The sequence below is a fragment of the Ursus americanus genome, chromosome 36, assembly GCF_024610735.1.
Source record: "Ursus americanus isolate L20-20 chromosome 36, mUrsAme1.1.p, whole genome shotgun sequence".
Taxonomy (NCBI): domain Eukaryota; kingdom Metazoa; phylum Chordata; class Mammalia; order Carnivora; family Ursidae; genus Ursus; species Ursus americanus.
The window spans coordinates 23,959,357-23,984,299 of NC_142162.1; the positions used below are offsets into that span (position 1 = coordinate 23,959,357).

The following is a 24,943-nucleotide window of genomic DNA, read 5'->3' on the forward strand; positions in this document are numbered from 1 at the left end:
AAGAAGAAAAGGAAGTAGAGGCAAAATGAGCTGTTTTCTTTAAAAAAGAAAATGGTCCCATCTTTTAAATGCCCCCAGCCCACACGAATGCCCCCGTGAACCCCACATTCCCAGCCTGGAAATCTGAACAAAAATAACACTAGGACTACATATATTGCACTTACTTGCATACATTTGTATACATATAGAAGCAAACATACACAATGAATTAATTGGGGTGCCCAGTGGTGATTGCAATCAACCCCCATATTAGAAACAGGTGACATGACCAGGGGCAAACCATGCTGCTGGCTCTGCTCCAGGAGGACCAGAATCCCAGTGCCACAGAGACCTCGCGTCCTGCCTTGATCTTTCTGCCCGCCCAACTTTCTCCCTTTTTTTCTCCTCCAGATCCAGAGCCAACTGCCCTTCCTTCCTCTCCCTTCAGATCCCAGAGATGCCGTGGTGCAGTGACTCCCTCCTGAGAGCACGGAGTTTAGGCGGGCCTGAGCCCCACGGGATCCTCAGGAAGCACAGAGTTCCCCAGTGTCAGGAGAGTGGGCACCCCATAGGCAGTGCCCACCCCCCAGGAGAATCCGCACGGCAGCTGCAGTGGTCCAGACATGCAGGAGCAGGCCAGCAGCATGGACCCTTGGAAGGAAATCTCCAGGGAGGCGGGCAGAGGCGCAGACTGGGGAGTGTGGCGGAATCTGGCCGTGATTTAGGATACCAGCCTTTACAGCACACCGTTGAAGTTTCACACTGTCCTCCCAGAGCTGCAGAGCCCTTTCTTCTCTGGCCATTGCTGACCAGTCTGGCTCCTGGAAAAAGCCAGACAGATTGTTCTAAAGTCTGGATTTCTACTGGCTCTCTGCATCTAGTAGGCTGTCACTCAGAACTCTGCCCCAGAAGCCAGGCAGTGCCTGGAGGAAGTGGGAGGGGACAGCGTATAGGGCAGTATCCACAGCTGCCTGAACTCTGGCCCCAAATTTCACTTTCAAGGAGCTCAGGGCCTTTAAATCTTTGAGTTACCTGGTCTCCCAAGGGTAGAGCCCTGTGGGCAAGGTCTCTAGATCCTGCATGATCCTCAGGCCAGTGCCACCCACAAGGCATTGCTATAGGCGCCTTCTCTCTTCACAGGATTGTCCACACTTGGGCCAAGATGGCAGTTGCCAATATGGAATGCTATGGAAAGGGTCCTTTTTCCCTCTGGGTTCCCACAGCTTGCCCGGAGACCTGCAGGTCCGTAGTTGGAATCCTTTTGGAGTAACCAGAAGGCCCTGTTACGATCAGCTATTGTTTGGAGAAAGGGGCTGTGGCCACCCCTATAGAAAGTGCTCCAGCTTCTCTGGGGTAACATTCACCCACAACCCACAACCTCTTCCGAAGGACCAAGGGGTTTTTCCTCCTGTGACCAAAGCTGTGGGCCCAAACCTCCCTCTTTACTGCCCTCCATTCCCCTGTCCTGCAAGGGGCTTCACATAGCACGTGTTTATTTGGCCATTGTGGGAAAGACGGCTTCAGTGGGGTGTGTCTCCTAAGTGATTCAGTACAATCAGTGAACAGAGTATAAAACCTAAGGAGGAACAGCCACAACGAAGAGAACTCTAGGTCCATGTCCATAATCTCTTATTTGAAATCCCAAGGCTCCAAAATCTAAAAACAAAAGCAAAACAAAACCTAAGAACAAAAAGCAAAACAAAAACAAAAATCGCCACGTGTATAACGTATCTGGCATCAAAGCCTACTAAAATGATGTGAAGCTATTCATGATTTCTTTTCGAATGATTATTCCTACATTTTTCTGCCAAATCGGTGTTTACTTATGGAGTGCTGGCCCAGATGCTGCTGAAGGTGGTAACAAAATACATGGCATGTGACCCACAGTATCTGGCTCCGAGGGTTCAGATAAGGGAGTGGGAACACACAGAGTACGCTATTATGGGGGAAGAATAAACTAGACCAAGGTATGAATAGCATTGCTCAGGAGACTATTTAGACTGTGTTGAGAAAGTAGGCTCTGACTCAGACCGGCTGAATTCAAATCCTAGTTCCAACATTTACCAGCTGGGTGACCTTGTAAACATTGCCCAGTCTCTCCATACCTCCTGTGATGAACTGAATCGTTTCCACCCCCAAATTTCTATGTCGATGCCCTAACTCCCAGCACCCCACAATATGACTGTATGTGGAAAGAGGCAATTAAATTAAAATGAAGTCCTCTGGGTGGTCTCTAATCCCATCTGACCGGTGTCCCTATAAAAAGAGGGGATCAAGACATACGGAAGACATTGGGAATGCATGTGTACAAAGAAAAAGCCATCTGCAAGCCAAGGAGAGAGGCCTCAGGAGGAACCACACTGCCAGCCAGTGAGTTGTCTGACTCACACCCCGGTCTTGGGCTTCCAACCTCCAAAAGCGTGAGAAAAGAAGTGTCTGTTGTCTAAGCCACTTGGTCTGTGGCATTTTGTATGGGAGCCCGAGCAGGCTGACTAATACACCTCCCTTTTGTGGATGATAATAATAGAACCTAACTGTAAGGGTTGTTGCGAGGACTGAATGAGTAAGAATGGAAGAATTAAGTCCAGCGCCCGGCAGAGTAAGCACTCAATGAACATTAGCTATTATTATGTTGAAACAAAGATGTGTCACATTTATTCATTCACTTACACCAAAAATACATATATATGTATATATCCAGACCATTTCTCTTCCCTGAACTGCAGACCAAAGGCCTACTAGGCATCTCTGTTTGGACGACCAAGGGTATTTCATACAAACCTGCTCCTTCTCAGTCTTCCCCATTGCAACCAGCCACTCCATCCTTCTGGTCTCTCAGGCCGAATCTTTGGGGTCATTCTCAACCCCTCTTTTTCTCACATTTCACATCCAATCTGTCAGTAACACCATTGGCTGTGCCTTCAAAATGTATCCAGATTTTGGCACTTCTCACTACATCACTGCTACCCCACGCCACCATTATCTCTTCCCAGATTGTTGCAACAACTGGCCTCCCAATTTCCTCTCTTGCCCCTTATAGTCTATTCTCATCCCAGCAGCCAGAGCCATCATGTAAACACCCCTACCAGATGGTGTCATTCCCCTGCTCAAAACCATCCAATCATTTCCCATCTCACTCAAAGTAAAAGCCAAAGTCTGCAGTGGTCTACAAGAGTGAGCATAATTGACTCCTGATTACCTCTAGATTCCATCTTCTCCTCCTCTCCTCATTCACTCTGCTCCAGCCAAATCAGCCTCCTTGCTGTTCTAACCTGAACTTCGAGAAATACTAAAGGAAGTTCTTCAGGCTGAAGAGAAATGATATCAGTTGGAAACTTAGATGAGCCCTGGAAATGGTACATATGCGGGTAAATAGAAAAGATTATTTTCTTAATTTATTTAAGAAGACAATTGACTATTTAAACAGAAGTAATAACCATGTATTATGGGATTTTTTTATATGCACAGAAGTAAAGTAGGTGATAGTAATAGCCAAAGGGTGGGAAAAAATGAATGGAAGTATCATAAGTTTCTCACATTTTTGTGAAGTGATATAATGTAGATCCAGAGTAGACCGTATAAAGTTAAAGAAGGACGTTGTAATCCCTGGAGCAATCAGTAAAGATAAAATAGACATCTAGCTACAAAGTGAAAGAGGCAACGAAATGGGATACTACCAACTAACAATCCAGAGGGAATCATAAAAGGAGGAAAAGAGAAACAACGAACATATGGAACCAGTAAAAATTAATAGCAAAACGGAAGCCATGAACCTAACCGTATCAACAATGGCATTAAGTAAAAATGGAATAAGCAGGCCAAAGAAAAGGCAGAACTTGTCAAGCTAGTCTAAAAAGTAAGGCATAACTAAGTTTGTTTATAAGAGATGTACTTTAAATACTGGACAAAGTAAAGGCCATGACAGTAAAAGGATGGAAAAAGAGACGGTACGCAAACACTAATCACGGGTAAGCTGATTGTATTAATATCAAACGAAGTAGACTTTAGGACAAAGAGTATTGCCAAAGGTAAAGAGGAACATTTCATAAAGATGAAAGGATCGGGGTGCCTGGGGGGCTCCGCGCAGTCTGCTAAAGACTCTCTCTGCTGCTCCCCAGCCCTTTGTGTGCAGGCTCGCTCGCACTCTCTCTCTCTCAAAAAGAAATAAATACATCTTAAAAAAAGATGAAAGTATCAATTCATCAAAAGAAATAACTATCCTAAATGTGTATGCACCTGATAACAGAGCTTCAAAATACATGAAGCAAAAGTTGACAGAACTAAGGGGAGAAATAAACAAATCCTCAATTATAGGAGGAGATTTTAACACTTGGTAGAACTAATTGACATTTATTGATTATACCAATAGCTTTAGAAAAGACATTCTTTCCAAGTATACATGGAACATTCATCCAGATAGTCTATGTGCTGGGCCTCTGATATCTGGACCTGCTCAGGACCTTCGTACTTGCTGTTCCCTATCACTGGAATAATTTTCCCTTCAGCTATCCACATGGCTTATTTTCTCACAACCTTTATGTCTTTACTCAAACGTCACCATCTTAGGGGACTTTACGTGCCTATCTTATTTTATTTTGTACCTTCTCTCCAGAGCAACTTCTACTTTCCTTTTTCATGGCCTCAAGGCCATTGTCTATCCTTGCACGCCAGCTCTGGGGTGTGCCTACTCTTCCCTGACTTGAGCCTGAGGCCCGAGACCTCTGGAAGGCCTTTGCCCAAACACTGCAGCTTGTCAAAAGCAGTAACAAAACTGAGTGCCCGGTGCCTTATCACGGCCCTTTCTATTTACTAAAAAGCCACAACTAGTGTGGGACGTGTAATGAAGGGTTCAGGTGTCACTGGGGACTTGACCATGAGTCAGCGCAGCTGGAGAAAAAAGAGGAGAAGGTGGACGATGGACAGAGGCTAGGAAAGAGAGGAGAAGGAGCTACCATCTCTATAAACTATTATCACAAACACTCTTCCCTGTACTGATGTTCCCTATCTCTGGGGGCGGTTGGCCCTCCGTGTCCCCTGTATCTCTCTCCTCCTCACTGGCCATCTATTAGAGGCATAAGACAAGGTGCCTGGAGCCATACAGGTTCCCAAGGCCACATGCCAGGCCCTGTCCTCCCTGGGCAAAGGCAACTGAATATGAGGTGGGAGAAATGTGTGGAATCCACATAGTCCCCACTCTGAAGAGCTTATGGTTTAACTGGGACAATAAAACAGACCCACAAAACATGTCATTTCAAAAGTGCATTGCCTCTAGCCATCCGTTCATATCCATGCCCACTTCCTGGCTCAAGCCAGCATTTAAAGAGTGCTGTGCTGGCTGCCTAGCACAGTGCTGCTCAACCCTTACTGAATCGCCCCGACTTCTTAACTACGATGCAAACCACACTCTGATTAGCAAGGCTGCAGAGGATTCAAAGATGAAAAGCACAAGGCTCCTACCCTCACTTTACTGAAAATCCAGACACTATAGCATGAGAGACGGGGGGAGAAGTGCCGTAATAGAGGACAGCAGAGCAATGATTTCATTGGTTTCAATCAAAAAGCGCAAGATGATGGTAGATCTCAAACCTCAAGCCACTAGACAGATTTAATGTCTAAGGGCATTTGGCAAGAAAGAGAGCTGGGGGTACGCAAAAACTCGGAGGAGCATGGATGAAACCAACTTCCGTATGACCCAGGTGAGTAAGCTGTTGGGACCCTCACTTTTGTCCACTCTGATGGAAATTGCTGGAGAGGAAGAGACCACCATTGTGGCACGGCCAGTGTGGATGTTTTCCCATAGGTAAAGAAGGCCCAGGATTGGCCATGGGGAGCTTCTGGGCAATGAGAGGCAGTGTATGAGGACCCAGGAGGGGACCCTTCTTGTAAAGGGTGATGCAAGCAGAGAGGACAGGCAGCCGGCGAGAGTATCACTCCTCATGGGTTCGTCTTGAATTCTTGTCATTTCTAAGCATGGAGCCCTACTTGTTTCTTTCAAATTGGGCCTGTTTCGAGGGGTGCAGATTTTGGTACAACCTTAAGTTTAATACCCGCCGTGGTGATGTGGGACTAAGTCCGCTGTCGGGCTCATCACTCAGGCTCCTCCGTGCAGGGCAGGAACCAGCATAGAATCATGGGATTTTTAGAGCTAGAAGTTCCTTCCTCAGGCCCGATACCTTCCCTTTAACACCAAAGTCACAACTAGGCCAGGTACTTTCTGGAATAGCCCACAGTCCTTCCCTTCCCCTGGAGCTGAGATTCCCATGAAGATGGCTCCACAGTTCCCACAGTTCTCCGGGCCCCTCAGCAAAGCATGAGGAATGAAGAGAAAAGAGGCCTGTCCTCCGCCTGGGGTGGAGGGACAGTGGGTAGGAGGGCTGGTTTGTCAGCTTTGGAACCATCATCAGGGGCCAGTTGGCAGGACGGCCTGCTTGGTGATTCAGCCCAAGAGGCAGAACAAGAAGGAAGGCCCACCACTTGGCTGCTGGCAACAGTGGCAGTTAACCTTGACCGTTAACACAGCAGGATGGAGGGCCAGTGGGAGGGGGGTATGATTGGTACCATGCCCAAAGTTAGGAAGTCACGTGTCCAGATTAGCCTAGGGCAGTCCCAGCACACAACATACGACTGCTATGCGAGCAAAATTATTAAAAGTACCCCCTTTTACTACCCATCGCTACTCCTGTTTCAGACAGTAATTTCTGGGGTCACCGGGTATAGCTCCTAGTCTCTGACAGAAAAGGCTGAAGAGTGGGGTTCCCAAGCTCCTGCGCTGGCCCCATGGGGCTCTCCTTCTCTGCGCCTGCTCCACCCTGATTGTTCCAGACACGCCTCTAGTACCCAGCACCGGAAGGAGTAGGGGTCTGGGCTAGGGACTCTGTGGGAAGCCTGGGAAGGTCAGCCTGGCCTCCAGGCAGCTCCAGAAGGGTGGAGAGAGGGCCAGGAAGCACTCTGGGGCTGATCCAAGGTGGAAGACAACACCAAGCCCCAGCCAGGCCTGTCCCAAAGCAGACTCAAAGCCAGTTGCCGGGGAGGAGCCGGGCTTGGGATAGGGCACACACTCCCTGGAGAGTTGCAGCATGGTATCAGACTTTCACCTCCTGGGTGGGCCAGGGAGACAGCAGGCACTGTATAGTGGAGAAACCAGGAAGCCAGGACACTACACAAGGCAAGGTAATTCATTAATGATAATTAAAACTACAGTTGCACTACTCATTCACTACTAATATCATTGCTGGTTGACTTCTTAAATGTGGGGACTGGCTCCAGCACAATTCAGCTACCGTCCTCTGAGGATGTCTGATTCAACTCTCTCCTTCCTTTCTCCACTATCACATGCTGTTCCCCAAGGTAGGAGGCAAACTCCATCCAAGCCCCAAATGTTCCTGGAGCCCAGGTGTCCAGAAGGTTCCTGGGCCTCAGGGAGGGACCTCTCTACAGCAAGTGTGGTGGAGCTGGAGCTAACGGGATGAGGGTTAGCTAAGGGGATGAGGGTTAGCTAAGGGGCTGAGGCCTGGGGCTGGTGCCTCTGCTCTGCTGAAGGGCCTTTACTTTAATTCCTGGCAAATAATTAACAAGAGGGCCGAGCAGCCAAGCACTCTGAGGCCCGTGCTCCTGAGAACTCTGTGGAGCAGAGCCACCATGCCTACCCCCAGGCAGTCATTTCAGAGAGCAATAGCCTCTATCTTCTTCCAGCCATGCTTATTTTGAATATCCGTCACCCACAACCAAACCTAATCCCGACTGATAGAAGTGTGTTAAGACTTCTTGATCACACTCCACTTATTTCCAAAAATAATTTGAGACAACTTATGGTCAATGACAAATAAATGATAGAAGCATGCAAGCAAGAATAAAGAAATCAAGGGGCGCCTGGGTGGCATAGCGGTTAAGCGTCTGCCTTGGGCTCAGGGCGTGATCCCGGCGTTATGGGATCGAGCCCCACATCAGGCTCTTCCGCTATGAGCCTGCTCCTTCCTCTCCCACTCCCCCTGCTTGTGTTCCCTCTCTTGCTGGCTGTCTCTGTCTCTGTCGAATAAATAAATAAAATCTTTAAAAAAAAAAAAGAATAAAGAAATCAGAGGCGTATCATAAAAACATGGTGACAGGGTTTTTTTGTTTTTTTTTTGTTTTTTTTGGTTTTTTTTTTTGTTTTTTGCTGCATGCAACATTTCACATCTAACTTCCCGGCGGCCAAGTCAAATCAGGGCCACCTGGTGACTTAGTGTACTTCTCATTATCAGTGTGGGGGTCAGGAGAAGAAGGCTCTACCAGGGCTACCACTGGCAGGTTACAAAGCAAACTCTTTGTTTTCGATAGCATTATCCCACAACAAGGAAGTAAATCGCAAACCCACATTGGAGGGGCGCCTGGCTGGCTCAGTCAGTAAGTAGAGTACGTGACTCTTGATTTCCGGTTGTGAGTTTGAGCCCCACGTTGGGTGCAGAGATTACTTAAAAATAAAATCTTGGGGCACCTGGGTGACTCAGTCGGTTAAGTCTCTGACTCTTGCTTTCAGCTCAGGTCATGATCTCAGGGTCCTGGGATGGAGCCACGTCAGGCTCTGCCCTCAACGGGGAGTCTGCTTGCCCTCTCCGTCTCCCTCTGCCTCTTCCCCTGCTCACACACACTCTCTTTCTCAAATAAATAAATAAATCTTTAAAAAATAAAATAAAATAAAATCTTGGAAACAAAACAGAGGATCATAGGGGAAGAGAGGAAAAAATAAAAAAGGACAAAACCAGAGAGGGAGACAAACCCTAAGAGACTCTTAATCATAGGAAACAAACTGAGGGTGGCTGGAGGAGAGGGGGGTGGAGGGATGGGGTAATGGGGTGAAGGACATTGGGGAAGGTATGTGTTGTAATGAGCACTGGGTATTATAAAAGACGGGTGAATCAACGACCTGTACCCTTGAAACCCATAATACATTATAGGCTAATTAATTGAATTTAAATTTAAAAATGTTCAAAAATAAATAAATAAAATCTTGGAAAAAACTCCAAACAAACCTGCATTTATTTATTTTTGAACACTTGCCCCATCTCTTTTTCTCTCTACTCTTGCCCCAATAGTGTCCTAGGGGGACAATATCTACCAGTGCTCTTGCCCTCTGCCTGCCAGCTGGTCTGGCTATTGGGAAGCCCTAGTTAGGGGGTCATGAGATAGGAAGAGAGAGACGCTGGGGTACTTATTCTTCAGTGGTGTCATACTTGTCAGTGGCTGTGTCCCTCTGTCTTCAGCCACATCTGTCAGGTTCTCTCATTGCTGTAATTCTCAATGGGTTCCAGGAACAACTCCAACATTTGTCCCATCAGAAGCAGGGGTAAGAGCTTTCCACTACTGCTAGTCCCTGAGTACTTCACCATCCTTTACTGGTCCCCTTGAATCCCGTCTCTGCCATTGTAAATCATCCCTCCGTAAGTCTCACAGTGTGTCACTGGTTCCTGCTAGGACCCCGACTGATAAGCAGATGATATCTCTGTTAGGAATGAATTTTGTTTCAAGTAACAGAAAGCCTGACAAACTGTGGCTTAAACAAGACAGGGTAATTTTTTTTTTTTCACATAATGAGAAGTCTAGGGAAAGCAGATTGGTGAGACCGATTTTTCTTTTAATTTTAAGAGTTTATTTGCACAAAAATCGAGTTGAATGGGGCAGCATTCAATCCAGGCGGTGGGCACTGCAAGGAGCTTTACACACTGACTTTTACAGTCAGAAGGGGGCAGGAACAAGGAAGTTACACTAGGCAAAAGAGCGGGTTGGTTACTGCAAGCTTACTTTACTTTAGGGGATGGTAGGGGTCTGTCAAGCAGATTACCTAACTAATGCTGATCAAGTGATAAAACGTTTTATTTATTTTTGTATTATTAACATATAATGTATTATTTGTTTCAGGGGTACGGGTCTGTGGTTTATCAGTCTTACACAACACACGGCACTCACCACAACACATACCCTCTCCAATGTCCATCACCCAGCCACCCCATCCTTCCGCTCCCCCCTCCCCTCCAGCAACTCTCAGTGTGTTTCCTGAGATTGAGTCTCTTATGGTTTCTCTCCCTCTCTGGTTTCATCTTGAAACCATCCATTTTCCTTTATTTAACCTCTCTGATGCAAAAATAAAACAAAACAGTTATGTTCTTTACATTTTTCTTAAGTCAGACAAGCTGTTAACAGGGTGAAGAGTCAATATACAAAGTATTCAATGAAAATTATAAAAGCCACCCTAAAAATGTCATTAGTGCAAATCCATTTGTGATTCACATTCTTAAGAACAAATAACTGGTGAAACTCAAAGATCAGCTCTTCATTCACCTTCAGCTTCCTGGCAACCATAGTAAGGTTAGAATTTTGGGCAGCTGGTTGATGATCATGAGATGTGATAATATGGTGGGTTTTGGGAATGGCATACTCATCAGCTTCCCCATGATGGCTGCTTTTCTTTGGAACAGTTTTCCCTCCCAGGACAACTGTGTATGAGGCTGTCATACAGCCAGGCTCTTCCTGCCTTTCCATTCCGCTTTCCCCTAGCATAGTGGCTCTTATCTTCCTGCTTTCACTTCATGGTCACAAGAGGCTGCCCAGATCCAAACATCACATCTATCTCCAAGTGAGGAAGCAGGGCAAAAGGACCAGGCCAACTGTGTTGTCCACCACGTCCATCCTCTCTAGACTTCTGTTTGGGTCACAACTGGATCAAATGGCCACTCTCAGATGCAAGGGAAAGGAATTGTCATGACTGGGTTGAGAAAATTGTCAGCCACTGCTTGGGTCAGGGCACATCACCATCGCAGGAAATCATCTTGTCGGCAAAGCAGAGCAGGAGACATTGGTGTTGGGTAAGCCATGAATACTGATGGCTGCAGTGAAGTTAACTTGGCCTGGGATGCCCGTGGGCCCAGGGTGACTGTGAACACATAACTGAGACAAGCTGGCTGGCAGTAGTGTCTGCAGTTAGAGGTGAGGATGGGGATGGAAGGGAGTTAAAAACCCACTGTCCCCAAGACGACCTGGGGCCCCGTTTCCCCCTTCGGTGAGAGTCATGGGGAGAAATCCTAGACACAGTCAGAAAACTGCTCTGGAAAGTTCTCCACAACCACCTCAGAGCCTCTCCCCACCTCCATGTGGCCAAGCTGCGTATGGTACTTCTGTGGAATCACTGACCCCATTGTACATAGTGCAGTTTTCTTTTCTACCCAGGTGTCTTCACCCACTCAACGGGGGATGACTTGGGACAAGAATCTCATCTTATTTGTGACCCCACTGCCCAGTTAATTTCTGGCATGCAATAGCAGACACTCACTAAAGATTTGTTGGCTGAGTGACTAAGTGATGGACTAAAATAGAGGGATGGGAGTGGGGTGGTGCTCTCAGTCTTTCCCCCAGGCCGCCATGTGACCTTGGGCAAAGAAGTTCTCTGAACCTTGGTTCCTGGCCTGTCACCTGAGGAGCTGACGTTCTGTGATTCTTAACTCCCACCACAGACGAAGGAACACTTCTGGACTTATTCCTTTGGATGGAGACATTAGCTATCCAGATATCTCCCATCAAAATGCACAGACTCCACATGGGGAGGTTACCATAATAAAAAACCCATTGGCATTACTGAGGAAAATTCTCTGGTGTTTACGATTAGCAGCTCTCAGAGGAAAGTGTCTGGGGAGGGGGCGCCCAGGAGAGGTAAGTTTTGCTATGGATAGGAAAGAAAGTCTGAAACAGAGTGTACCATCCAGGTACTCTGGGACTAGTTGAGATTCTGCGGGAAATAGAGAGGGGGCGAGGAGCCTGGATAACTGGAATAGAGGGGACATAAAGACAGTGGGGGATTGTGGGGACACAGAAAGCCGCCAGAGAAATCGTCAATTGCTCCCGTGTGTCTAGCAGAATAGCTGAGAGCCAGGAGCCAGACTGGATCGCAGAGGGACAGAGGGGCAGGGATGGGGTCGACACCTTGGCCAGCGGCCTGATAGGAGGCCCCTCTGGGCAGCAGCTTGTTAGGATGCTTCCTGGAGCCATTGGCCTTCGCTGTGACACCCCCGGGGACGGTCCTCAGAAAGGAGAGCCTGTCCTCCATGCTTTCCAGATCCCCCCTCCACTAGGCCTGTGCACAGAGTCAGACCTGAGGCAAGTGGCATTCTTCCCAGGGTGCCTACTTTTGTCTTTTCGCATAACCTGTCATATTCTCTCCCCCTCACAGATATTTTTGCCCTGAGTATAATGGCATTACTTTATTATTAGTCACTCACCCTAAGTGAGTCACTTTTTTTTTTTTAAACCCCAGGTACATTGGATTAATCACAATCCTTGGTCTATAGCCCTCTTTCTTCTTTGATCCAGGCATGGCCCACCTTTGTGGTTATTTGTGTTTAGTTAATTATTTATTTCAAAACAATATAAGACGCACCCACGAACACCCAGGGCTAGAACTAAAATATGGACAGACCCATATCTACCTGTGAGCTCCTCCTACGTCCTATCCCTCTCCCTGCCACCCCACTACCCACCATTAATTTTCTAAAATTTGATCTCCAAGGCTTATAAAGTATCACAACTATTACCAGAATTTATTTTCTGGGAGCGCATCCAGCCAGTCCTTCTGATTTCTAACTGGCTGGATTTCTAACTGCAGCCTCGGGCAATGACATGTGTTCACAGCGCTGTGGCCGGGGTCACCCACTTGCAATGAAGTCACATGACACACAAATAGATTTCACACTGTTCTAAAGTTTTATCTAAGCCCGGGTTTCTCAACCTCGGCATCTTTGACACGTCGGGCTGGATCCTTCTTTGTTGTGAGGGGCTGTCCTGTCTGTTGTAGGATGTCTAGCAGTGTACCCTCTACCTACCAGATGCCAGGAGCAGCCCTGCCCCTGCCCCCCCTCTTGTGACAGTTATAAATGTCTCCTGGGGGAGGAGACAAAAACCACTCCTACTTGAAAGCCACCAACCTGAGCAAATGTTTGGCAATACCCAGTTGAACAAATTCTGTGGCTCAAATGCCCTAAGAGAACACCCGTGCACACTGTGCCGGACCCCCCCCCCCCAGTGTGCTTCTGAAGCAGCAACTGCACACCTGGGAGCCCATTAGAAATGCAGAATCTCAGGCCCCATCCCGGTCCTGCTGAATGGGGACCAGCATTTCAGCAAGATCCCCAGGCCGTTCTAGAAGTTTGAGAAGCCCTGCGCAGAGATTACCCAGATTCTGCTTCTCTGAATAAAGTGGGCCCAGACGCAGTGTTTCTCAGTGGGGGAAGTTCCTGCCATTTTGGGTGGGACAGTCCTATTGTTATGTGGGGTTGTCGCTGGCTTTGCAGGACATTCCCGCCCTCTCCCTTTTACATGTCCACGGTGCTCCCCAGTCCCCAAGACAATCAGCAATACCCTCATCCTCCAGACCCCCTCTGGGGAGCAGAAGAGTGTTTTTTTACAGTGAGAGCACTTGTCTGACAACGGGGCTGCCTCAGTCCGCAGGAGGCAAGGAAAGACGTGGAAGTGAAAGCGGCCCCGTGCCCTTCATCACATCCTCAAGGTGGGAGGGCTGTGGTGCCAAGTGCTGAGCACTGGTCCCCCAGGGCCAACGGGAACGGGAACATGTCAGAGCTGGGCACAGCGAGGGGAGCAGGGGAGCCCTCTGGGAGGGACAGGAGCTGTGACCTACAGTCCAACGGGTTAGACCAGCCGGGGCAGTTCCTCCTGGTCCTGGCAGCCTTGATGGATGGTCTCATCAGGATAAAGCAAATGAGTGAAAACAGCTTGGCATCTGAGAGGTGCGTCGGCGGTGCAGAAGGGAGTGCTTCCAGGTGGGATGGGAGAGGTACCCATTCTGTGCCCTGCCCCCTTCTCACCTGGGACAGTCTTCAGGCTTTCCCCCACCCAAGAGGATAGGTGGCTCCATGCATAGCTGGGAAATTGAGACCCCAGCGGGGAGAGACCCAGCTTCCAGGCTGCAGCTGGACACCACCCTGCACTGGGAGCAGAAGGAGTTGGCCTTGCCCTCCAACCTTGCTGTTGACCAGGCACAGTGAGTCAGGCACAGTGAGGGTACACTGCTAGACATCCTACAACAGACACACCTGCCCCAAGCTTCTACCATTATGACTCCCTGCAACCCCACAGACCCCCAGAACACTTACTTTCTTGCCAACCTCCACTAGACTGCTGTTCCTTCTGGCTAGAAAGCCCTTCCTTTCCTTCAAATAACTCCTAGTCGTTTTCCAAGACCCCTCTTGGAAGCACGTTCTGACAAGGTCATGTGTTCGCTCGTCTCTTTTCCTCATTTCTGTCAGTCACTCAGTGAACCGGTGTTTATTGAGCACCGGCCTCAGGCCAGGTCCTGAGAATCTGATGAGGACCAAGAGCTGCCACATCCCGCCTTGTGGCTCTTACACATTCCAGGGACAGGCTTAGTGGGGCCGAGGGAGGCAGAGCCCTCGGCTGCTGTGAGGAGCCAGCAGATCCAAGCTCTCTGTTTGCAGGTGAGAAGGAAACTGCAGCCCATAGATTGGAGGGATAAGCCTCGCTCAGCCCTGTCTGTGTGTGGGGTCTGCCCCATGACAGCCCCGTAGCTAATGCCATCCGCTCTCTGTCTGTCCCTGGCATACATCGCCCAGCTGGCAGAGGCCGGCCTCTCAAACGCCACAGCTCCCCTGGTGAAAACCCAGGGATGGCAGCTGGCACAGCTCCCTGCCCTCGCTCCCCGGATGCCCACCGCCTTCCCTAACTCCTCACAGGAGGCCTGGATGGAGACTCAGAAACAGGATCAGGCAGATCCACTTCTGTCTTTTGGCTCTTAGGGAAAGATGTCTTTCTACCTTTGCCTGTCTCTGGACTCTCTTCTCCCTGCTTCAGTTTGGGAGCCTGTGTAACTTCCTACAGGCAATCTCTGTGGAGAAGGGGAAGCTGTGTGGTTCTGTCCTGGCTCAAGAGACTGGGGTTCACATCACTGGCAAGTTCAAGCCCAGCAGTGAGCCTTGCATTCTGAAATGGGAAGAATTCCTCCAATGTTGCTCGAGATGGTTCCCAAAATCTGGTATCACCCTGGTTCTCAGGCTCAGAATTGTTTTAAGAAAGGAAGAATGTTGGTCAATCCTAGGGAGGACCCACACCTTCGGACAAGGTCAAAAAAAAAAAAAAAAGCTAGGAGATAGGAGGTTAGAATTGGGAACAGAGGCCAAATAACTTGTCACCTCACTTAACTCTTCTCTGAATCATCCCACTTCTGGCCACGGTCAGCTTCTCACAGTGCGATCCAAACATCTCCATGTTGGCTCCCACATCCAGCCAAACTACGTTGCGTCCAAACATCCCATTCTCTCCCAGCCTGTGGGCCCCTGACCTCTGGCCTTTCCTTGGAAGAGCCATGCAGAGCCCTGGAATGCCTCGCATGGCTGGGCCTCTCAGAATGTCAGCAGCAAACCTTCTACAGTCTGCACCGGGCCGCAGGAGGCAACATCTGGGAGAGGGAGCAAGGAAGCTGGCCTGGCAGACAAGCAATGGGAGCACCAACATAGCCACCCCCAGCCACGCCATCCCCCCGTCAGCTTCCCCACATTGCTAGGCTCTGCCAAGAGCCATCCCGATTGCTGTTCACCTATCATGGCATCACCACCTCCGCAAATAAGGACAGACAGGCCTCACCGCTGCAGAGCCACGTGACCACAAGTGACGAAGACTCCATCGGCTCCGCCACAAACACTGATAGGCCCGGGGCCACAGCAACCATACACAGTGCTTTCCGTGACTTAGAAAAAGGAGGACCACCTGGGCAGAAGAACTTTTAGAAGAGTTTCCTCTGAGTGAGCAAAGCAGGAAAAAGTGTCCCATTTGTGCCTCTGGACCGGTGCTCTTGGGCATAGCATAATCTGTACAACTATGTATGTGGCCTTGATTCGGCCCCCCGTTCACAGCCTCCCCTAGGTGGTCTGGGTACCTTCCAGAGCTCTTGTGCTCACCAACGAGTCTTCCCCACGGCTACCACCCAGCATCTGCCACACTCCTCCTTTCCTGCTTCAGTTCCCTGGTTGATGGCTCTACCTCCGAGGCCACTGGAAGATACTCACTTCTGCTGGGGTCGGCTGGGAGGGTGCTGATGTCCAGGCATGGAGTAGCCCCCCAGTGCTCTCCGAAGCCTTCCTGGAGCACAAACTCTGGTCAGGATCATGGCAGGGCAAAACAGCCCAAATGCGTACTTCTTATCAGCTACCTAGCTTATTTAGTTCCGCATCTTACCCTGTTTCTTAACAGCCCTGCCATATGATTGCTTCTGTTCTCAGCTTATGGTCCTTTTTTTTTTTTCCTGCCAGATGCAGAAAAGTTGATAACCTGTATTGCCTCATTCGGCATGTATATTTTTTGCATATATCAGTATGGAAATTCTGGGCCAGGCCATTTCCAATGGTTTGAGAAGACCCATGAAACATAGGGTAGATCTGCAGAAAAGCAGAAAAGACCTTCCATGGAATTGAAGAGAAAGAAGCCCAGCTCCTTGGAGCATTCCCTAATACACCGTCGGCAATAGCTACTGTGAGATACAACTGGGTAGAATCCAGTGGTCCCCAGCCCTGGGCTAATGCATCTTTTCACCCTTCACCTCCCTTCCTCCTGCAAACACAAGATGGTTTGGATTATTATGCTTCCTTCTCATTGGTTCTTCTACATCAAGACACTTCATCACTGGTAAAGACAAAATGCAGCTGCTGTCCTGATTGGCTGATCTGTTGCTGGGGTGAAGGCCGGCGGGGTGATTCTGCTTTCCCAGATGTGGTCTCCTTCAGGCCCCGAAGATACACACCCCCATTCAGTCTCTCTTGACCTTCCTCCCACCCCCAGATAGTCCCTCCTTCCTCTTGTGGTTGCACAGTAAACAATCAGGCCATCCAAGGGTTCCCTGGGGAGACCCAGAGGTTTTCTTCTTTGCAGTGGTTAGCCTGCTAAAATAGGATTCATATAATCTATGAAGGCAAAATTGGGGGAAATCAGCCTTTGATAATCAAGAACACACACATCTCCACAAGACCAAGCAAGAGGTCATAGATTTTCTGACAACTAAATCCCTCTAACAGCCACTAATGCAGATGTGTATGGCTTTGCATGGAAAGCAAACATGTAAAAACTCGGGGCTTGCTAGTCCCCAACTGCTACCAGTCGCCAGGTGTCTGAAATTCCACCATTAAGATTTATTCCTTTACAAATTTTCTTTTCCTGGGGCCGACTGTTAGACTACAAAGAGCCAAGTCTGTTCTGAAAGATGTACGAAAAGCATGGTCAAATGAGTTCAGAGACACCAATGTGTTTTAGCACCCCCTGTGATAGGCAGATCATGGCCCCTAAAGATGTCCATGTCCTAATCCGTGGAACCTGTGGCAAAAGGAATTTGGCAGATGTGATCGACATCCAGGACTTTGAGATGGAAATGTTCAGCCTGGATTATCCTGACGAGTCCAATATAATTGCATGAGCCCTTAAAAGCAGAGAGATTTTCCTGACTGTGGTCAGAGAAAGAGACATGGTAATACAGAAGCCAAATCAGACAGATGCCATGTTGCTGGGTTTGAAGATGTAGGAAGGGGGCCACCAGGAAAGGAATATTTGTGAATGCCTCTAAAAATTGGAAAAAAAGAAACAAATTCTCCTAAAGGGCTTCCAGCAACACAATCCTACCAACACCTTGTTTAACCCAGTGAGGCTCGAGGCAAACATCTGACCTGCCAAACTGTAAGATGATAAATCTGTTGTTTTAAGTTACCAAGCTTACGGTATTTTGTTACAACAGCAATAGAAAACTCAAATACCCCTTCCCTTAGAGAGTCATAGGGCACATTGACATACTTAAGGCTCAAGGGAGCCTTTCAGTAAAGATACCCATTTAAGTCAGCATTTCCGAAACTTATTTGAAAACCACACCTTTATTCCCCTGTAACATCTGCTAGCATCTTAGAACATGATGTGGAAAATATTGCAGTAAAGCATTAACTGTTATTAACATCTTAGTGTGACTTAGTTCCTGTTTTCAGTGTGATAGCTAGGTGAGAGAGAGCAGCACACAGGACAGGCAAGTTTTAGTGGGCCGACGCAGAGGTCTAACGGAGTGAGCTCTGGGTACAGGAAGTCGGTGGAGAGAGTGGGGAATGGAAAGGAAGTGGACACATACTGGAGAAAAATTTCAGCTGCGACACAGCCTGTGTTGTTATGCTCAATAGTTTGTGCCAAATCTTCCCTACCTTTCAGGTTGACCATCTTCTCCACAAAATTTGCCCTGACCTCCTCCTCTCCCCCAGGCCTGGGCTGGAAGGTCCTCCATGCGTCTCCATGGCCCCCTGTGTTTATTTCCCTCCGCCTGTGGCAGCAATGTACTGAAATTGCCTGTTTATTTGTCTGTCTCTCCCACTAGCCTGAAGTTGCTAGAGGACAAGAGCTGTGTCTGGCTCACTGTTCACATCCTCTGTGTTCCCACCCATCCTCGGCACATTGAAGTCCTCAGGCTGAGCCTCTGTCCTACCCTCTTGGGACCAGAAATGTAATAAGCTTAATCCTGACTTTCTTTGCGATCAGTGAGTGCTGTGAGGCCCGTAACACCACTCAGCCACAGTCCAGCCCAGCAAGAACTCACCTTCCCAGTAAGACCATACAACACCTTCTGTCATATCTTTTTTAAAAAGACCTGCCTTCCTTGTCTGGTTAAACAAGCAGAGTTTAGCCTGAAAGTGTTCCATGTTGCACCACAGTTTGTGGTACAAGCAAGGAATTCACTAGGCTACAAGCAAGACAGATCGAAGGAGCAAATGCGGAAATGCTACATCTTCCAAGATGGTCTATAGGAAGCAAATGGAATTAAAGAGTTGTGGATGTGAACAGGACACTCTGGGGAAAGGAAAGGAAGGGCTAGGTCAGTACTGGTGTGAGATGAGAAATAAAAGGAGCCAGAGAGAGAATCCCGTACATCACCTCTCCCACAATCCAGGAAGTCTTCTTGGATGTGAAACACCTAGAAGTAAAGTGAAACCAAAATTTCCTGTGGGGAACCACCCCTTCCCCTCTCTCCTCCCAAGATGAAACACATGATTTGGGCCTGAATGATTAGGGCCCTGAATCTGCTAGTTCCAGGGACTGGGGGGGAAGTGGCAAATGAGAGTGCCTTCTGAGACTGAACTTGAACCTGGAAGGACAAAGTCCCGTAGCTGTTACTCAATGGAGAATGACAATAAACTAACATAAAATAGAGCAGAGGTGAGAAATGTAGAGGGTCCCAGTCCTGGTGGCACCACATGAGTCCTGGGTTAAGTGTATCTGAAATCTTTCATTTTTAAAAAATATTTTATTTATTTATTTATTTGAGAAAGAGCAAGCAAGAGAGCACAGGCAGTGGGGGGCGGGCGGCAGCAGAGGGACAGGGAGAAGCAGGCTCCCCACTGAGGAGCCCAGGAACCTGGGATCACAGACACTTAGCAACTGAGCCACCCAGGTGTCCCTGAAGTCTTTTATATATGAGCCAGCAGACTCCCTTTTCTGAGGAAGTCAGTTTGAGTTGGATTCCCATTCCATTGCAATCAAGAGTTCTGATGATGTGGAAGAAAGAAGAGTTTACATAGTACGAGAAAATGGTGGAGGAGCACACAGCTGGCTCAGTCAGTAAGTTTGAGCCCCATGTTGGGTATAGAGATTACTTAAAAATAAAATCTTAAAAAAAAATGGTGGAGAAACCTGAGAACCAAGAGGCAAGGAGTAGTGAACACCTACTCCCAGCTCTCCTCTCTGGTAACTGCCACCTCCCACCACCCCCAAGTTCAAGGTAGGAAGACTCCCTTGTACCTGGGTTTTTTCAAAAGACCCTGCTCCCCTGGTCACAACTGAACCCACCATATTTTCTTCCTCAGGAAACTGGAACTGGGACTAAGAGTCCAGTGCCAGTGAAGGCTGGTATCCTGAAGATGAAAAGACGCCAAACCTTGGGAGGCAAGGCATAGCTGTAATTTCTGCCTGTGAACTGCGCAGTAGAGAAAGGCCATACATCACATTATAGATGAGAAATGTGAAGGTCAGAGACACTATATGGCTTTGCCTAAGGTTGCACACTTGGTACGATTTTCACAGAACTAGAGTCCAACTTTTCTGAATTCAAAAGTTAGGCAGGAAACAGCTGGGTCAGGATACCCTAAAAACTCTAGACGTGTGAGCAGCTTGAGCCAGACAGCAAGGGGTGATCACAGCCTGGCCAGCCACCCAAGAAGAGTCAAGCCAAGCGCAAGCTTTCAAACACATCAAAGAAATTCTGGTGCTTAAAGTGTCCCTCGCTCGGCTCAAAGACTTGCTCTAGAGCACTTGCAGAGAATCTACACCGCCTCAAGTGTAGATTCAAGTACGCCTACCGAGCAGCCACAGACTCCGCGGAAACTACAACTCCCATTATGCATCGCGACTGCATGGACTAAACCCGGGATAAACTACAAGCCCCAGAATTCCTGGGGAGAGAGATACGCGAGTACGAAGGGGCGGAGGGGCGTATTCACGTCGGCCGCGCGGGACCGTTAAATTTGAAAGTTGGACGGTTTGAGGTGGCTGGTTTGCCAAGGAATTAGGTGCAAACTTTTGTCCCTCTGGTCGCTTCGTTAACCTCGAAGGGCAGGTTGTAGAAGGAAGCCCAGGCGGTCTGCGGCCCTGAAGAAAGTTCTGCGGCAGGAGGAGGGCCTCAACCGGGAATGCAGGATGGCGGCGATGAAGAAGGAAGGGGGTGCTCTGAGGTAGGTACCCGAGAAAGGCTGCCGGGAGCTGTGCCTGCGAGAACCAAGGGTGTAGCCTGTGACAGAGGTTCCGCTCAGAGCAGTTCAGAGGAACACGGTCGGGAGAAAAGCCTGCCGGCTGGAGCCTCCTTCCTGCTGGAGTCGGTGGCAAGGGTTGGTGGTGAAGACAGGGTTAGTTATCATCGACCTCGTTGGGGTGAGGGCACGTGAGAACTCTGCTGCATCCAACTTCAAAGCAAAGGAGGCTGTGCGACCCCAATGGTACAAAGAACTTGAAATTTATAGTGTGGACTGTGTATCTCCGCTCAGCCATTTGCTAGCTCTTTGACCTTGGACTCGTCTTAGTGTGGAAAATGCTGGTGGGTGGTGGGATGGCGGAACTGGGTGATGGGCATTAAGGAGAGCACTTGTAATGAGCACTGGGTGTTACATGCAAGTGATGAATCACTGAATTCTACCTCTGAAACTAATAATACAGTATATGTTAATTAAATTGAATGTAAATAAAATAATAAAAAAGAATAGCAGAGATATATAAGTTGCTACTTAAATATTGAAATCATACCGTAATTTCGTAAATAAAATCACACTTATCTTTTAAAAAAGATGGAAAATGTTGATGAATCCAAAGTATGTGTAAAGTAACTGCCTCCAAATAAGTGCTAAACAAATGGTTGATGCTTCCATGTCAATGGCATAATTAGAAATATAAAAAGCCCTTTTCTGCACGCTTCCTGGTTTTTCTTATATAAATACATATCAGTTCTTCTAGGTTGCAATTCTGAATGCATTTTTTTTTTAAGATTTTATTTATTTATTTATTTGAGAGAGAGAGAGTGAAAGAACGCCCAAGCAGGGAGTGGCAGGCAGAGGGAGAGGGGGAAGCAGACTCCCCACTGAGCCAGATGCAGGGCTCTATCCGGTGACCCTGAGATCATGACCTGAGCCAAGTCAGATGCTTAACCTACTGAGCTACCCAGGTGCCCCGAGGTATGCATTTTCATTATGGGGTACACAATATTTAAATAAATGCCATGTAGAGAACTATTTAACTCATGCAACGATTATTTATTGACTACCTACTAAGCAGAAATATGACAAATAAACAAAAGACACAAAAATCCCTGCCCTTGTGAAATTTAGGTTCTGGGGTGGGATGAGGGTGGGGACAGCAGACATAAACAAGATCCATAAACTAGAAGTTAGATGGTCAGTACGAAAAGAACTAAAACAGTGGGGAGTAGGGGCATTGGTGCCAATTTAGATAGTTTTGAACTGGGGTCTCATTGAGAAGGTGTCATTTGGGTCAAGACTTGAAGGAAACCGCCCTGCATTGGGCTCCCTGCTCAGCATGGAGTCTTCTTCTCCCCCTCCCTCTGCCGCTCCCCCTGCTTCTGCTCTCTCTCTCTCTCATATAAATAAATAAAATCTTAAAAAAAAAAAGACTTGAAGGAAACTCAAGAGCTAGTCAAGCACATATCTGGGGGAAGTACAGAGGTGTGGAGGGTGAGGGTTGGGGGAGGGAGCTGCACCTGGCAAGTAGCTGGAGCCAAGTGAACCAGAAGAGTAAGAGGAAATGAAGGATGAGGTAAAGGTGAGGATGTGGAGATTGTAAGGACTTGGCTTTTACACTGGTTCGAAAGTCATTGGAAGGTTTTGAGCAGAGGAAAGATATGATCTGATATGAGTTTCAATAGGATCACTGGCTGCAGTGTTGAACAGATCAAGGCAGAAAAGGATGAAAGCAGGGAGACCAGTTATGAGGTTATTGAAATAATCCAGGCAAGAGGAGATGGTAGCTTGAGCCAGGCTAGAAACAGTGGAGATGATAAGAGGTTGATTTCTGAATCTATTTTGAAGGTAGAGCCAACAGGCTTTGCCAGGTAACTGGAGGTAGGGGATAATGAGAGGGGTGTCAAGGTTGGCACTGAGATTTTTGGCTTGAGCAACTGGAAAAATGAAATTGCCATTTATTTAAGATGAAGGAAGACTGTGGGAGGAGCAGATCTGGAAGGAGGCAAGAGGAGCAAGGAAGGGAGGGGAGCAGTCCCAGCTCAGTTTGGGACATTAGCTGAGGTAGGTTTAATTGCTATTTCAAGATAAAGAGAAGAAATTCAGATGAACTCAGCAAACATTTATTCAGTGCTTACTAGAATCAGATTCTATATTAGACCATGAGATTGTGAAAATAAATGACAAGGCCCTTACATTTATAAGATTCACACAATATAGTTAAAAAGATGTGAGTAGTTACAACCTAAATTATTAATCACTTACAGTTTACCTTCTTTAGAGTTTTCAGCTCTCATCTAGACTGAGGTCACATGTAACTTTCACTTCATTTTGAAGGTTGGTGCCTGTCAGCCAGAAGTAGGCGTCTGTCTGACAGTTGCAGAGCTCTGTAGTTCAGAGCATATACCCCATATGGTGATTACCTCCAAAAAACTTGGGGGAATTTCCCCATCAGTAGGCTTGATAGAATTGGGGGTGGGGCACTTGTGATCAGGAGATTGTATTTTTGTCTGCTTCTGCTGTGGGCTACCTGTATACATATAAACTTCAGTTTTAAGTCATCAGTCGAAACATGGGTGTTAGTCTGACAAACTGCTAATTTTTTTTAAAGATTTTATGTATTTATTTACTTATTTGAGAGTGAGAGAGAGAGCACACAAGCAAGGGGAGGAGCAGAGGGAGAGGGACAAGCAGACTCCGTGCTGAGCACAGAGCCCACTGTGGGGCTCGATCCCACAACCCTGAGATCATGACCTGAGCTGAAATCAAGAGTCAGATGCTTAACTGACTGAGCCACACAGGCACCCCTGTTTGCTAATTTTAAACTAAACAAGATGATGCATTTAGTGGTAAGCATAGAACTGCTTTTTGTCTACCTTGCCAAATTTATAATTGTTTCCCCTTCTTTTCTTCCTTAAATTTTATTCTTATAACTGTCCACCATACCCTAGCTGCATTCTCTCTTGTTAGGCAATACTACAGCCATAAACTTGGAAACCAGGTCACAGAAAGACTCAGACACTTAAGAGTATAAGAACACTACTAATGTGCCAGCCCACCATATTCAGCCCAAAGATCATGAATAATCACTTCTTTGAAAACATTTACAATAATCTAGTGATATAATAATACTTATATGTATTTATATGTTTATACACACACACATATATATACTTACATATAAATATGAAATTTACTTTTATATCACTCTTCATAGTGAAGCCATGTCCTTGGAGGGAGATGAGTGGGAGCTGAGTAAAGAAAATGTCCAACCACTAAGGCAGGGACGGATCATGTCCACACTCCAGGGAGCATTGGCTCAGCAAGAATCTGCCTCTAACGCTACTCTTCAGCAACAGAAACGGTATGTAGAATGGTGGGGGGTGGGGGAGTCAACCTGTGATCATTCATCCCCAGCTGTAGTTGGTAATGGAGATGTGGATCCATGCAGATTGGTATAAGAAGTACTTCACACTTGATAGTGTGAGAATCTGTTCACCTGCTTTTTCATCACACAGCAGCTACCTAAAGATCTCCTCGAGTATGATTAAGAACAAGAACTAAAGGATTGCATTTCATTATGGAGCAGCCAAACTCTTGTATCAATAGAAATAGATCTTATACAGGGGACAATGAGAAGCAAAGTAAAGCAAGTATCATATTAAACAATATTTATCGAAAGTGTTATGTCATGCTGGATCCCTAAATAGAATTAACTCTTTAATAGCGATCAGTTAAAGAAATTGCTTCCTTGGATTCTGAGTACTGAGGGGGAGGGGATCTGCTATCTTGTATATATACTCAATTTTTAACTTTCTAGGAAAGTGTTTTCGAGAGTATGCCAAAAAGAAATAGTGATCTCCAAAGAAAATATAAACCTGAGAGAAATTAAATTTATACTAGGAAGTTTCTCATGAATGATTTAATGAAGTCTGGAAAAGGAAAAGCTGAAAAATACTACAGTTGGCCCTTGAACACCACAGGGATTAGGGGAGCCGACCACCATGCAGTAGAAGATCCATGTGTAATTTTTGACTCCCCAAAAATTTAACTATTAAAAGCTTACTGTTGCCTGGAAACCTTACCAATAACATAAACAGTTAACACATATTTTGTATGTTATATGTATCTATACTGTATTCTTACAATAAAGTAAGCTAGAGAAGAGAAAATGTTAAGAAAATCATAAAGAGAAAATATGCTGACGGTACTGTACA

General features: G+C 47.1%; 1 protein-coding gene across 3 annotated transcripts in view; it reads left to right on the forward strand.

Moving 5' to 3' along the window:
* Positions 1 to 20,469: 20,469 nt before the first annotated feature.
* BUB1B (BUB1 mitotic checkpoint serine/threonine kinase B) overlaps positions 20,470 to 24,943 on the forward strand; it is a 48,096-nt gene continuing 43,622 nt past the window's right edge. For all 3 annotated transcript variants that reach the window (XM_045816283.2, XM_045816277.2, XM_045816293.2), the window contains exons 1-2: positions 20,470 to 20,714; positions 23,944 to 24,090. In XM_045816283.2, coding sequence (XP_045672239.1) covers positions 20,680 to 20,714; positions 23,944 to 24,090 — 182 coding nt within the window. In that variant the 5' untranslated portion in view covers positions 20,470 to 20,679. The remainder of the gene's footprint in view (positions 20,715 to 23,943; positions 24,091 to 24,943) is intronic.